The sequence below is a fragment of the Hemitrygon akajei genome, chromosome 10 (genome assembly GCF_048418815.1).
Source record: "Hemitrygon akajei chromosome 10, sHemAka1.3, whole genome shotgun sequence".
Lineage (NCBI taxonomy): Eukaryota > Metazoa > Chordata > Chondrichthyes > Myliobatiformes > Dasyatidae > Hemitrygon > Hemitrygon akajei.
In genome coordinates this window covers 115,111,418-115,127,423 of record NC_133133.1, presented here as the reverse complement: position 1 = coordinate 115,127,423, position 16,006 = coordinate 115,111,418, and the positions used below count along the sequence as shown (strand labels likewise).

Sequence of the window (16,006 nt, the reverse complement as noted above, 5' to 3'; positions counted from 1 at the left end):
TTGCGACTTGTGCCATGTGCCAGTGAGGCCAGAAATAGGAAGATCAAACAGTGTAACACGTGGCCAAGGCATTGGTGTACGAGGGAGGGTATCAACATTTTGAATCATAGGGCCTCTCTTCCAGAGGAGGTGGGACTTATACAATAGAGCTGGTTTCACCTGGTCTGGAGGGGGGACTAACATCTTAGCATGAAGGTTTTCTAGTGCTGTATGGAGAGATTTAAACTAGAGTTGCAAGGGGATGGGAACCAGAATGCCAGAACAGATAGTGGAGAAGTTGTTAAGACCTCAGACATAGTCAGGAATCAAAAGGTTGAGCATGGTGCGACTAATGTTCAGAGCTGTGTTAATTTCAATGCAATAAGTATTGTAGGAAAGTCAGATAAGGTCAGGGCATGGATCAATATATAGAATTATGATCTGTAGCCTAGTGAGACTTAGTTGCAGGAAGAGCAGAACTGGCAGCTCAATATTCCAGGGTTCTGTTGTTTCAGATGCGACAGAGTGGGAGGGATTAAAGAGGGAGTGGTGGCATTACTAGTCAAGCAAAATGTTATGGCAGTGTTCAGTCAGGACACACTTGTCTAGTGAGGCTTTATGGGTGGAACTGAGGAATGAGAAAGGTGTGACCACATTAATGGCATTTTGTAGCGAGATCACAGATTGTTGCAAGAATCATAAGGTTGTGATAGTACTGTAGGTGATTGTAACCTTCCACGTATTGACTGGGACTCCCATACTGTAAAAGGACTAGATGGATAGAATTTGTCAAACGTGTTCAGGAAAGTTTCCTTAATCAGTACATGGAAGTCCCAACAAGAGAGTGTGTGATACTTGATCTCCTATCAGGGAATGAGACAGGGGAGATGACAGAAGTTTGTGTAGGGGAACACTTTGCATCCAGTGATCACAATGCCATTAGTTTCAAAATAAATATGGGAAAAGAGGTCTGGTCCGCGGGTTGAGATTCTCAATGGGAGAAAAGCCAATTCTGATGGTATCAGGGAGGATACAGCTAGTATGGATTGGGATAGGCTGTTTTCTGGCAAAGATGCACTTGGTAAGTGGAAGGCATTCAAATTTTGAGAGTACCAAGCTTGTATGTGCCTGTCAGAATAAAAGGTAGAGAAAACTTGTTTAGGGAACCTTGGTTTTCAAGAGGTTTTGAGGCCCCAGTTAAGAACAAAAAGGAGACACACAGCAGGTAGGAACAAGTGAAGTACTTACGGAGTATAAGAAATGAAAGAGAACACTTAAGGAAGAAATCAAGAAGGCCAAAACAAGGCATAAGGATGCCTAGCAGACAAGGTGAAGGAGAATGCTAAGGGATTCTACAGACCTGTTAAGAGCAAAAGGGTTGCAAGGCACAAAGTTGGTCCTCTGATTGATCAGAATGGTAAATCTATGTGTGGAGCCAAAAGAGATGGGGGAGATCTTAAATGGATTTTTGCATCTGTATTTACTCAGGAGTCAGACACAGAGTCTATAGAAGCGAGATTTTGGAGACAACCGAGCTTATAGAGGAGAAGGCGTTGCTGTCCTGAGGCAGATCAGGGTGGATAAATCCCCACAGCCTAATAAGGTGTTCCCTTGGACCCTGCAGAAGGCAAGTGCAGAAATTGCAGGGCCCTAGCAGAGATATTTAAATCATCCTTAGTGACCGGTGAGGTACTGGAGGATTGGAGGATAGCTCATGTTGTTCCACTGTTTAAGAGAGCTCTAAAAATAAACCGGGAAATTATAGGCCAGTGACCCTGACATCAGTGGTGGGAAAGTTATTGGAAGGGATTCTAAGGGACTGGATATGAGTATTTGGATAGACAGGGACTGATTAGGGATAGTCAGCATGGCTTTGTGTATGGTAGATTGTGTCTAGCCAATCTTATACTGTTTTTCAAAGAAATTACCAAGAACGTTGATGAAGACAAGGCAGTGAATGTTGTCTGCATAGATTTTAGCAATGCATTTGACAAGATTCCGCATGGGAGGTTAATCAGGAAGGTTCAGTCACTCAGCATTCAAGATGAGGTAGAAAATTGGATTAGACATTGGCTTTGTGGGAGAAACCAGAGAGTGGTAGCAGATGGTTGACTTTCTGACCAGAGGCCTGTGACTAGTGGAGTGCCAGGGGGATTGACACTGAGCCATTGTTGTTTGTCATCTATATCAGTGACCTGGATGATAATGTGGTTAACTGGACCAACAAATTTGTGGAGATAGGAGATGTAGTGGACAGTGAGGAAGACTGTCAGAGCTTGCAGCAGGATCTGGACCAGCTGGCAAAGTAGGCTGGAAAAATGGCAGATGGAACTTAATGCAGTCAAATACATGGTGTTGCACTTTGGTAGACCAACCAAGGTAGGTCTCACATAGTGAACACTGGCGCACTGGGGAGTGTGGTAGAACGAAGGGATCTGGGACTACAGGTCCATAATTCATTGAAAGAGGCATCACAGCTAGATAGGGTTGTAAAGAAAGTTTTTGGCACATTGGCCTTCATAGATAAATGTATTGAGTGCAGGAGATGGGATGTAATGTTGAAGTTGTATAAGAAGTTGGTGAGGCCCAATTTGGAGTATTGTGTGCAGTTTTGATCACCCACCTACAGGAAAGATGGAAATAAGATTGAAAGAGTACAGAGAAAATTTACAAGGATGTTGCGGGGTATAGACGACCTGAATTATTAGGAAAGATTGAATAAGTTAAGACTTTATTCTTAACATAGAAGACTGAGGGGAGATTTGATATAGGTGTACAAATTATGAGGGCTGTAGATAGGGTAAATGCAAGCAGACTTTTTCCACTGAGGTTGGATGGGACTACAACTAGAGGTCATGGGTTAAGGGTGAAAGGTGAAAAGTTTAAGGGAAACATGAGGGGAAACTTCTTCACTCAAAGGGTCCTGAGAATGTAGAATGAGCTGCCAGGGCAGGTGGTCCATGTGAGCTTGATTTCAATGTTTAAGAGAAGTCTGGATAGGTACATGATGGTAGGGGTATGGAGGACCATAGTCGGGTGCAGATTGATGGGATTAGGCAATTTAAATGGTTTGGTACAAACTAGTTGGGCCAAAGGGCCTTTTTCTGTGCTGTACTTTTCTATGGCTCTACGACTCTGTGTCTATCTGTGATATCATCAAACCTGGGACAGAGTATGAATAGAAATCTTAAGCCTCCAATGACAGTCAAAATAATCATATTTTAACGTACACTTTATTAGGTACACCTGTACACCTGCTCGTTAATGCAAATATCTAATCAGCCAAACATGCGCAGCAACTCAGTGCATAAAAACATGCAAGACATTCATTTGTTGTTCAGACTGGACACTAGGATGGGGAAGAAATGTGATCTAAGTGACCTTGACTGTGGAAAAACTGCTGGTGCCAGGCGGGATGGTTTCGGTATCTCCCGGAATTTTCACACACAAGTCTTTACAGTTTACAGGGAATGGTGTGAAAAGCAGAAACACCCAGTGAGCAGCAGTTCTGTGGGTGAAAATGCCTTATTAATGAGAGAGGTCAGAGAAGAACAGCCAGACTGGTTCAAGCTGACAGGAAGACAACAGCGTCTCAAATAACCATGCGACACAACAGTGGTGTGCAGAAGAGCATCCCTGAACGCACAACACATCAAACCTTGAAGTGGATGGGCTACAGCAGCAGAAGATCACAGACATATACTCTGTGGCCACTTTATTAGATACAGAACATACCTAATAAAGTGGCCACTGAGCGCATTATAATTTATAATAAGTAAATTGTGCTCTATAATTTTACCTTACTTACAGACATCTCTGAAAAGTTACTATGTATTTGGAGAAGAATTTGTGATAACAATTGGACAGTTCTATAATGTTTTTATTATTATGATCCTTGACGGATATTTGCCAGATTTCTCCCTTTCGAGTTTGTGCGAGTTTGTTATAATTTGTATTTCTTCCTTCTCTGCCCTTCTTCCTCTGTGTTGTATCTCATGACTATAACTGGACTGTCCGCTGGGGTAGGTTGCTCTTGTTGTTTGGTTGCATAGACCTCTCTGCCTTGCGCCCCTGATGCGTGCTTCCTTCAGTAAGATAGCTTAGTCCTCTCACAACCTTTGAGGCTGAACCGACTTTGATTTGAAGAACAATAGACCTTTCACTCAAAACTCACTGTCAATTCTGAGGCAAAAATGATGAATGTGAAACCCTGTCAAAATTTGCTATTGATTTGCTGGAACTTCTAATCCTCCAGTTGTATACTTGAGCACATTTTGGCCAAGAATCATTAACTGATTGTCCATTTACTTTCTGTTTTGATCCCAAAGTTCACAGAATCAGAGAACATTCACAATGCAGGAGGCTATTTTATATTGTGCCAGTAGCAACAGAGCTGTGTCTTATGATCAAACTCACTCCAGCCTTCCAACACCAAAGACACAAAGGTTGGAAGATGAATTGTCACTACAAATTGCCTCAAGTGTGCAGGTGGATGGTGGAATCTGGAGGGGTTTGATGGGAATGAGGAGAGAATGAAATGAGATTTGGTGTGAATATGTGGCTGAAGGTCAAGCACAGATTCAGTGAACCTCAAGGCCTTTTTCTTTGCTGTAGGACTCCATGTTTAAAAGCATGCAGACATAATCAAGAGGTTCAGTTGTTGTTCAGAGCAGGTCCCTGCTCTTCAGATACTGTCTGGATGTAAGCCATAGGAGCAGAATTGGGACATTCAGCCTATCAAATCTGTTCTGTCTTCCCATCATGGCTGATTTATTATCCCTCTGAACCCCATTCTCCTGCCTTCTCCCCATAACTTTTGATGCCCTGACTATCAATAACCTATCAACCTCCACTTCAAATATACCCAATGACTTCTCCTCTGCAGCCATCTGTGACAATGAATTCCATGGGATCACCACCCTCTGGCTAAAGAAATTCCTCCTCATCTCTGTTCTAAGTGGACTTCCCTCTATTCTGGGGGGCTGTGCCCTCTGGTCCTAGACTCCCCCACTATAGGAAACATCATCCCCACATCCACTCTATCTAGGCCTCTCAGATTTTGATAGGTTTCATTGAGATCCACCCCCACCCCTACCCCCTATTCTTCTAAACTCCTGTGAGTACTAGCTGACAGCCATCAAACACTCCTCATATGTTAACCCTTTCATTCCTGGGGTCATTCTCACGAACCTCCTCTGGGCCCTCTCCGACACCAGCACATCCTTTTTTAGATAGGGGGCCCAAAACCATTCACAATACTCTGTGTGCAGCCTGACCAATGTTTCACCCTTGCTTTTATATTCTTGTCCATTTGAAATGAATAGAAACATAGAAAATAGGTGTAGGGGTAGGCCATTCAGCCCTTCGAGCCTGCACCACCATTCAGTATGATCATGGCTGATCATCCAACTCAGAACCCTGTACCTGCTTTCTCTCCATACCCCCTGATCCCTTTAGCCACAAGGGCCATATCTAACTTCCTCTTAAATATAGCCAATGAACCGGCCTCAACTGTTTCCTGTGGCAGAGAATTCCACAGATTCACCACTCCAGACCCACATATATCCACCTGGAGGAAAATGTCCTCGCCTCCTCTCTAATGGTTGTACTCGATATCTTAAATCAACAGGAAACAATTCTTTCCCATTTACTTTATCTCATCTATTCCTAATTCCGCTTGCCTGATATCCCAAGAAAATAATCCCAGCCTGTCCAATCTTCACTTAAAGCTAAAATTTTCCCGAATCTTAAGAAGGCTAGAGAATGAGAGAAAATAAATCGGCCATGATTGAATGGTATGTCCTACTCGATAGGCCAAATGGCCTAGTTCTGCTCCTATGACCTTGTTATGATCTTGGCAGCATCTTCACAAATTAGCCCCAAAGTTGCTTTCTGTTCTGTGTTGGGGGCTGAACTTCCAATTATCAGGCATTTGTACTTGTAGAAAAATATCCAGATAAGTTTTAAGGCCATAAGGCCATAAAACATAGGATCAGAATTTGGGCCTCAGCCCATCAAGTCTGCTTTGTCATGCAATCATGGCTGACTCTTTATTTACTGAGATGCAGTGCAGAATAGGTCCTTCTGGCCCTCCTAGCTATGCCACCCAGCAATCCTCCGATTTACTCCAAACCTTCTCACAGGACAATTTACAATGACCAATTAACCTATCAACCGGTACATTTCTGGACTGTGGGAGGAAGCCAGAGCACCCGGAGGAAACCCATGCGGTCACAGAGAACATGCAAACTCCTTACAGGCAGTGGTGGGAATTGAACCCCGGTTGTCTGTACTATAAAGTGTCCTGCTAACCACAATGTAACCGTGATTTTTCTGAATCCCAGTCTCTTGTCTTCTCCCCATAATTCTAAACCTCTTTACCAATCAAGAATCTGTCAAACTCTGCTTAAATGCACCCAATGAATTCATCTCCACAGCCCTCCATGGCAATGAATTCCATAGATTCATTGCACTCTGGCTGAAGAAATTCCTACACATCCCAGTTTCAAAGGGACGTTCCTTTATTCTGAGTCTGCACCCTCAAGTCCTAGACCCTCCCACTGATGGAAACATCCTCTCCACATCTATTCAATCCTCTCTGTATCTGGTAGGTTTCAATGAGATCCCCTCACCTCCCCCCACCCCTGTCCTTCTGAACTCCAGTGAGTACAAGCCCAGGGACATCAAATACTCCTCAAGTTTCAAGCTTTTCATTCCTGAGATCATTCTTATGAACCTAACGTAGGGGGTTGTGGATTCTTACTGAGTATATTGAAGGTTGGAGCTAGACAGTATGATGAGCAGATGATGTGAGCGCCTGGCGGGAAAGTAGGTGATTGAAGACTTACAGAGCATAGAACCAGGTCCCTCACACCACCATATCCACACCGAGAAAGACATCCTTCCAATCCTCTCCAGTACCAGCAGATCGCCTGTTGAATGTGGAGCCCAATATTTCTCACAATTAAATCCAAGTCAGGCTTTCTATTAAACTAATATTGTATTACACAGCCACAGATGACAACCTTGGCTTTGCGCAGCAAGCTTGCCTCTGTGCCCTGTCCTTCTTGGGAATAGTGCCCTGGGATCCTTTATGGCCACCTGGCAGAGTAGAGAGAGCCTTGGTGTTACACCCCAGCTAAAAGGTGGATGGCCCTTCATGCTCCAAAGTGAGATCTGAGATGGTCCAAATGAGGTTAGGGAACGTCACGCTGTCCCATTCACCAGCACCTCCCCTGCCCCCGTGTCCCACCCTAAACATAAGCAAAATTGCCTGATTATCCTTTTGCAATATAATGTATAAATTATGATATAAAATTCCACAACCTCAGACTAGAGTCTGGAAACTCTATTGTGATGTAAAACATGCTCTGTGTACATTCAGGACATGGTTGACGAGTGAAACTCACCTATTATCTAAAAATCTCAAGTTGGTTCCAAAACATGAACTCTAAGCTTGAATATTGTTTAGGATCAATACGTGCTTTGGTTAGGGAAATATTCCTGCTCTCTAAGCACAAATAAGCCTAAAAATGAGAACTTTCTCAAATGGAATCTGTTTGGTCCGTAGTTTTGATTAGAGGAGTAACAAATTAGCACATGTATAATGTTACTTATCTTCACCGCATGTAATGCCGGACTCAGTTTTGATATATTGATACGGTCTTGCTTGTTAACAGCATGTCATAGTCCCAACTTCATATCAAGATATCGTCACTGGTTCGACATTTACCTCCCAGCTTTAGGTCAAGTTTGCAAATGTAAAGCATTTGCCTGCGGGGTTGTGGACTTGACTTTAACTAATGGCTGATTCAAAACCATCTCAAGTTTGAAGCCCTGCTCTGCCCCGCGGTTAACGTTAACCATGTCATCACTGGCTGCTTGTAGTGGCTTTTTGGTCAAATTGGAGATAGAATGCCCAGCTGTAAGTTGGTATTAAAGGAATGACCAATGAGCTGTGTCTTTCCCACGTGCAGGCTCTGAAGGATGAAGATGATGATGCAGAGACAGGACTAACAGCGGATGTGAAAGAAGAAGAGAAGGAGGAGGAAAAATTGGGCAAACTCCAGTTTTCCTTGGACTACGACTTCCAGAACAATCAGGTGCGGTCAAATTCCTCCTTAACACATTATCAAAATTCAAACATTGTCTCTACAGGCAGTCCCCAGCAGATCTTCATCCCTTTACCTTTTCCATTTATCACCTCCCAGCTTCTTACACTATCTCCCTTCCCCCACCTACCCACCTTCCTCCTCACTTGGTCTCACCTATCACCTGCCATCTTATACTCCTCCCTCTCCCCACCTTCTTTTTCTGGCTTCTGCCCCTTTCCTTCCCAGTGCTGATGAAGAGACTTGGCCGGAAACATTGACTGCTAATTCTTCCCCATGCTCCTGACCTGCTGAGTTCCTGCAGCAGATTGTTTGTTGCAGATGTACTGTTCTCAGAATTTCTTTGACAGGATCACACACATGCAGGAGACCATGTAGTGTTCTTCTCACTCACGTGCACTTTTTTGACAACAGATATATCACAAATCATGTGCTCTCCTCCTTCCCTTTCTTCCATGGTCCATTGTCCTCTCATATTAGATTCGTTCTTCTTCAGCACTTTTTCTTTTCCACGTATCCCCCCTCCCCACCCACCCACCTATCTTCCCCCCTCACCTGGTCTCATCTATCACCTCCCAGCTTCTGTTCCCCTCCCTCCCGAACCTTCTTATTCTGAACTGTGACACCCTCCTTTCCAGCCCTGATGAAGTGTCTTGACCCAAAACATCGACTGTTTATTCCCCTCCATAGATGCTGCCTGACCTGCTGAGTTCCTCCATCACCTGGGGAATTTAATACATCGGGGGATGATAAAACATCCAGTGGGTTACCCACATTAACCCACGTCCAAACTCTTTTCAGATGGTGGCAGGATTAAACCCTGGTCGCTAGCACTGCAATAGCATTACAACAACCTCTGTGTCCCCGTACCACTGCTATAATCTACTTTTCTCTAACATAGCCATCTTGGCCAACTTGATTTTCCCAACACCCACCTACCCTAGAGATAATTCACAGCAGTTAGTTAACACACAAACCAGGGCTTCTTTAGGATGTGTGAGGAAGCCAGACCACTATGGGCAAACGCTCAGAGTCACAGCGAGAACATGAAAACCCACCGCAGGCAGCGCCAAGATCAGGATTAAACCTTGGCCTTTGAGCAGTGGGGCAGCTGCTGTCCAAGATCTCCACAATCCTCCAACCCTGGCCTCCTGATCAAGTCCAGACTTAGCTGCTCTACTGTGATCAACCAGGCCTTCGTTAGCTGGGCAATAAACCCTTAAGCTCTTTATCTCACCTCAACCTTTAAGAAGTTCTAAACCAGATTCAGAATCAGGTTTATTATCACTGAATTACATCGTGAAATTTGTTGTTTTGTGGCAACAGTACAATCCAATACATAAGATATACTCTAAATTACAGTAAGAAATATGTGCATTAAAATAAAATAAGTAGTGCAAAAAGAGAACAAAAATAGTGAGGTAGTGTTCATGGGTTCATTGTCTGTTCAGAAATCCGATCACAGAGGGTAAGAAGTTGTTTCTAAAATTGAAAGTGTGCCTTCAGGCTCCTGCACATCCTCCTCGATTGTAGTAATGAGAAGAGGGAAATTCCTAGGTGTTGAGAGTCCTTAATAATAGATGCCTTTTGACTATGTCCTTGATGGAATAGTTCTGAGGGCTGAAAAATTGCAAATGTCATTCCATTTTATTCAGGGAAGAAGGCAAAAGACAGGAAATTACAGGCCACTAAGCATGACTTCAGTGGCTGGGAAGACGTTGCAGTTCATTATTAAGGATGATGCTTTCAGTGACTTTGGTTCATGATTTCCTCCAGAGGAAATCTTACCTGATAAAATCTGTTTGAATTATTTGAAGAAATTACAGGCAGGATAGACAAAGGAGAATTAATGGATAGTGTTAATTTTGAGTTTCAGAAAGCCTTTGACAAGGTCCCTCACACAAGGCTACAAAACAAGATAAGAGCCCAGGGTACAGGAAAGACACTAGCATGGATAGAAGATTGGCTGACTGGCAGGTGGCAAAGGGTGGGAATAAAGGGGACTTTTTCTGATTGGTCAGTGGTCCCCAACCTCCGGACCGTGGACCAATACCGGGCCGCGAAGAATGCAGCGGTAGCCGGGACGCACCCAGCGCATCTTTAAGGAAAAAGCCAAAATAAACAAGCTAATTAATTAGGAGCTGCCCGGCACGTAAATGTCGGCCCAGATCAGAGGTGATTGTCGATTGCGATTTCTTTAGTGAAATCGGCAGTCGCCTCTGATCTGGGCCGACGTTTACGTGCCGGGCAGCTCCTAATTAATTAGCTTGTTTATTTCGGCTTTTTCCTTAAAGATGCGCTGGGTGCGTCCCGGCTACCGCTGCATCCCTGCATGCTTCGCGGTCCGAAGGTTGGGGACCACTGTGATTGGCTGTCAGTGACAAAACTGATGGTTTTATGGCTAAATGTGGATGATAGAAGGACAGGTGGAAGGACAGGTAGTGTTAACAAGTCAGGAGGACTTGGACAGATTAAGAGAGTGGACGAAGAGGTGGCAGATGGAATATCGTGTATGGTCATGCACTTTAGTAGTAGGAATAAAGGTGCAGACTATTTTCTAAATAAGGAGTAAATTCAGGAATCAGAAATGCAAAGGGATTCTCCAGAGGTTAACTTGCAGGTTGAGTCTGTGGTGAGGAAGGCAAATGCAATATTAGCATTCATTTCAAGAGGACTAGAATATAAAAGCAAGGATGCAATGCTATGGCTTTTTGAAGTATTGGTCAGACCACACTTGGTGAGCAGTTTTGGGCCCCTTATCTAAGAAAGGCTGTGCTGGCATTGGAGAAGGTCCAGAGAAGGTTCATGAAATGATCCCAGTAATGAAAAGGTTAATGTATGAGAAGCATTTGATGGCTCTGGACCTATACTTATTGGAGTTAAGAAGAATGAGGGGGGGATTGAAACCTATAAAATGTTGAAAGGTCTAGATAGAGTGAATATGGAGAGGATGTTTCCTATAGTTGGGGAATCTAGAACCATAGGGCACGGCCTCAAAAAAGAATACTGTCCATTTAGAATGGAGATTAGCAGGAATTCCTTTAGCCGCAGGGTGGTGAACCTGTGGAATTCATTGCCACAGATGGCTGTGGAGGCCAAGTCATTGGGTATATTTGAAGTGGAGGATGACAGGCTCTTGAGTAGTCAGGGTGGTAAGGTTACGGGGAGAAGGCAGGAGAATGGGGTTCAGCGGGATAATAAATCAGCTCCGATGAAATGGGAGAGCAGACTTGATGGGCCAAATGGCCTAATACTGCTCCTATATGTTAAGGTCTTTTGAACTTATGAGGCTGAGGAGGCTAGTGTCTGTGCAGGAACTGGCTGAGTTTACAATTCTCTGCAGCATTTTCTGATCCTGTCCAGTGGCTCCATACCACAGTAATGCATCCAATAGGAATGCCCTGCACAGTACACCCTCGTTGTTGTTCTCACCTCTCCCAGCTTCACATGACCTTGGACATTAAAGCTACCATAGATATGGAGTCAGATAGATCAGTATACTGTATAACATTTCCATCCACTGCAACAGCCAGGATCTCCTGATCTCCACTTTCCATTCCCACACTGGCACGCCTGTCCACAGCCTCTTCTCCCACCATGTTGAGGTCAGACACAGACTGTAGGAGCATATTTCATCTTGGTAGTCTCCAAACCCACAGGATACCCATCGGTTTCTCTAATTTCCTGTAACCACTCCACGCTGTCTTCGCACCTTTTTCCATTTATCCCTTTTGTCACTGTTACTCCTTCTCATTCCCTTTCCCTGCCCATCATCCACACCTTCCTCTCATATTTCCATGGTCCATTATCCTCTCCTGTGAGATTCCTGCTTCTTCTTCAGGATTTTGCATTTCCACCTATTGCTTCCCAGCTTCTCACATCATTCCCACTTTCCTCCCCCTTCCCCACTGTCCTGCCTCCTCTGTATTCACCTGTCACCCCACCATTTTCTATTCCCCCACCACCTTCTTATTCTGGTTTCTGCCCCCTATCTTTCCAGTCCTGATGAAGGGCCTCAGCCCAAAAGTTTGACTGCACATTCCCCTCCATAGATGCTGTCTGACCTGCTGTGTTCCTTCAGCACCATTTGTGTGTGTGTTACCATAGATACGGACATTGTTCAAAGCTCTTTCTTGTGCTTCACACCACAGCTAATCGTGGGGATTATTCAAGCTGCCGATCTCCCTGCCCTCGACATGGGAGGGACATCTGACCCCTACGTGAAGGTCTTCCTCCTGCCCGACAAGAAGAAGAAGTACGAGACGAAGGTCCACCGGAAGACTTTGAATCCAGTTTTTAACGAGTCCTTCATTTTCAAGGTAATGTTTTCCTGTTCTTGCATTCACCCAGTCAACTGAACCCTTCCTGGGCTTGCACAAGAAATATTTCTCACACAGGGCTGTTTCAACAAGTAATTAAGTGGCATTCATAGTACACAAGTTTGACCAAGTTGGCTGTTCCAGTGTTTATCTTTGTAACCAGTTGCCTCCCATCCCCCTCCCTCTCACCTGTCCTGTCCTCCTCTCCTTTACCACACCTGCAATACTGTCAACATTTTTGATCTCCTGATTTAAAGATGGATATACTTGCATCATCCAGCATAAACTCGAGGGGCTGAATAGCCTCCTCTACAGAGAATAGTGGGGTGGGTTTCTGGAATGATCTGCCAGGGGTGATGGTAGAGGCAAATATAATAGTGGCATTCAAGAACATCTTAGGTAGACACATGAATGGGCATCACAGGCACATAGAAGCAGCATTTACAAAAATAGATATAAATTAAACAAATTATACTTTTTTTTACACAATTGGAGTCCACTTCAGGGCAAAGTGGTCATAGTGTTACAAAACTTGGAGCATTTACTACAGTTCTGATCACCTACCTGCAGGAAGGATATCATTGATTGAAAGAATGCGGAGAAAATTTACAAGGATGTTGCTGGGACTTGAGGATCTGAGTTATAGAGAATGTTTGAATAGGTTAGGACTTTAACGCTGGTGCGTAAGAGAATGAAGAAAATTTTGATAGAGATATACAAAATTATGAAGGATATAGATAGGGTAAGGTTGTTATAGTCGGGAGTGGTAATGGGGACAAGCTCCCTCTACCTATTAAATGCTCCCAATGCTGTGCGTCTCAAATAGCCTCTGACAACCAAGTCCTGCTCCTGGCCTTCACATGTGGCTTAGCTACTAAACCCAGTAGAACCATTTCTAATGACAGAAGAAGAGGCAAAGTCCAGTTACTGGCGTCTTAAAACCATTCACATCAGGCAGATGGGGCTCGTCAGCCGTGGTTGGCAGCTCTTCTAGGAAAACTCTGATCTCAAACCTCTGCTGCCTTACAGCTATACCCACTCATGGGGAAGGCTTTGAGAGTAATCCCTGAGGGAAAGATCCAGAGCTGGAGTCCCCAAGGCAGTCCTACGTTGAGTTCAATGCTGACTGTCAACTCCTGCGATGCCGCTGGTACCAAACTATCAATCTCTGCCACTCCTTTGGGTTTATCAGGTGTATGGAGAGGGGGAGCTTGCTACATGGGCAACAGCCAGCTCTCCATATCCAATGGCCCAAGCTTGCATTATCTAGACAGCTAGGATGCAATATCCATGGTCAACTGTGACCGACAGAGGCCTCCAATCCAATCCGATAGCTAGGGCAAATACAAGCAGGTTTTTTCCACTGAACTAAAACTAGAGGGCATAGGTTAAGGATGAAAGGTGAAATATTTAAGATGTAACTGAGGGGAATCTTCCTCACTCAGAGGGTGGTGCGAGTGGGGTATGAGCTGTCAGCAGAAGTGGTGAATCCTCCCCCTGCCTCTCCCATTCTCTCCCCAATAAGTAGCTCCTTTAGATCTATCTCAATGAAGGCTCTTTGTCCTCCACCTTAATGTGGCTCAATGTTGCTCCTTTTTCAGTAACACACTTCAAAGCAGTTTGGGACATCTCGCTACATTGAAGTTGACTAGATAATTGGAAGGCAGTGTCACTGTTCCCTGTATTTTCTCACACTGGTATCTGAACTCAAGACGAAGGTGCTTATTTTCCATTTATCACTTTATTTTTCATTCACACTTGGATCGAGATATAAAGGCCTGGTGAAAGGGTCATTTGAAATATATAGCAAACTAGACTCGACACATTATACCCTGAAAACAAAATATTAACTCCCAGAACATCTCGTCAGCGAATGTTGTGTCCAGGAGAGATTGACAAGTAATCTGCCACCTCATTTAATATTTAAATGTGTTGATTGCTACTGTGGATACAAACATGAGTGGGTTTGCAATGACTCAACCCCACGAGAAAGAATTTCCATCAGGTTTCTCTCTTGCTTTCTCTCTCTCTCGCGTTCTCTGAAGCCTTATTATAGAAAGCTGCATCTCACATGTCTTGTATCTGGCACTTTGCAAACATCTCCAACCTCAGCTCCCTGCCAAAATCAATACAAAGAAATAGAAGGCAGGCTGTGAGTTATAGGCTGGTGGAGCTCTAGAGGGGAGTGCTGGCACTTTAGTCGTACTCCTTACCCCGCCTTTGCCCTCCCCTTTGCTCTGAAGATGACAGCCATAGAGTCCCCAGCAGAAAAACAAGCCCTTCGGCCCACAACCTTCCATGCTGACTCTTCTCATTGCTACCATCAAGGAGGAGGCCTGACGACCCACACTCAACGTTTCAGGAACAGCTTCCTCCCCTCCACCACCAGACTTCTGAATGCACAATGAACCCATGAACACTACCTCACTATTTTATGCTTTCTTATTCACTCTGCTTACATAATTTAATTTTTATATGCATTTCTTATTGTAATTTATAGGTTTTTTAAAATTACTGTCCATTGCAGTATACTGCTGCCGCAAAATAACAGATTTCATGACATATGCCTGTGATATTAAACCTGATTCTGATAGAGTACTTCACCTATACCTCAGCACAGAAACTGGCCCTTCAGCCCATCTAGTCCATGCTGAACTGCTATTCTGCAAAGTCCCATCGAATGGCACTAGGACCATAGACCTCTCTCATCCATGAACTCATCCAAATCTCCCTCAAGTGTTGAAAGTAAACTCGCATCCAACACTTCCGCTGGCAGTTCATTCAACACTTCTGTTCTGAGGCTATGCCCTGTGGTCCTAGACTCTCCCATTATTGGAAAGATCCTCTCCACATCCACTCTATCAAAGCCTTTCAATATTCGATAGGTTTCAATGTGATCTCCCCTCATTCTTCTGAATTCCAAGCATTAAGCCTTTTTTATTCTGAAACCTCCTCTGAACCCTTTGCAGTTCTTTCTTAGAAAAGGGGTCCAAAACTGCTCACATTATTCTAAGTGCAGTCTGACAACCGCCTTTCAAAGTCTCAGCATTACATCCTTGCTTTTATATTCTAGTCCTCTCGAAACGTATGATAACATTGCATTTGCCTTCCTCACCACCAGTACAACCTGGTAATAACCTTTAGGGAATCTCTTCATGATTTCACACAATTCCAACCTTTGCTTCTCTTCGAAGGATTCCTCCTGTTGGATGACTTTAAATAACTTTATGAAACAAGTCTAAACATACATGCTGATAGAGGTGTGTAAGGTAGCGAGGAGCATAGAACACCTAGTCCTTTTCCCAGGGAAGGGCTGCTATAATAAGAGGGCAGAGGTTTAAGATCAGAGACAAGAGGTTTAATAGGGTCACCAGGAGCAACTTCTTCACACAAAAGTGATGCATGTTTGGAATGTGCCGCCAGAAATATTGGATGAGGCAGGCACTTTAGCAACATTTAAAAACAATTTAGGTAAGTCCGTGGATAGGAGAGGATTAAAGGGCTCCAGGCCAGACACGGGCAGACGAGTCTAGCTCACTGGGCAGCACAGTCAGTATGGATGAGTTTGGCCAAAGGGCCTGTTTCCATGCTGTATGA

The 16,006-nt window shown here is 44.1% G+C and overlaps 1 protein-coding gene across 3 annotated transcripts in view; it reads left to right on the top strand.

Annotated features, from left to right (window-relative positions):
* Positions 1-16,006, top strand: part of syt1a (synaptotagmin Ia) — a 776,810-nt gene that overhangs the window by 728,426 nt on the left and 32,378 nt on the right. For 2 of the 3 annotated variants that reach the window (XM_073058793.1, XM_073058794.1), the window contains 2 exons: positions 7,956-8,081; positions 12,242-12,409. In XM_073058793.1, coding sequence (XP_072914894.1) covers positions 7,956-8,081; positions 12,242-12,409 — 294 coding nt within the window. The remainder of the gene's footprint in view (positions 1-7,955; positions 8,082-12,241; positions 12,410-16,006) is intronic. The other variant, XM_073058795.1, reaches the window with a different exon arrangement.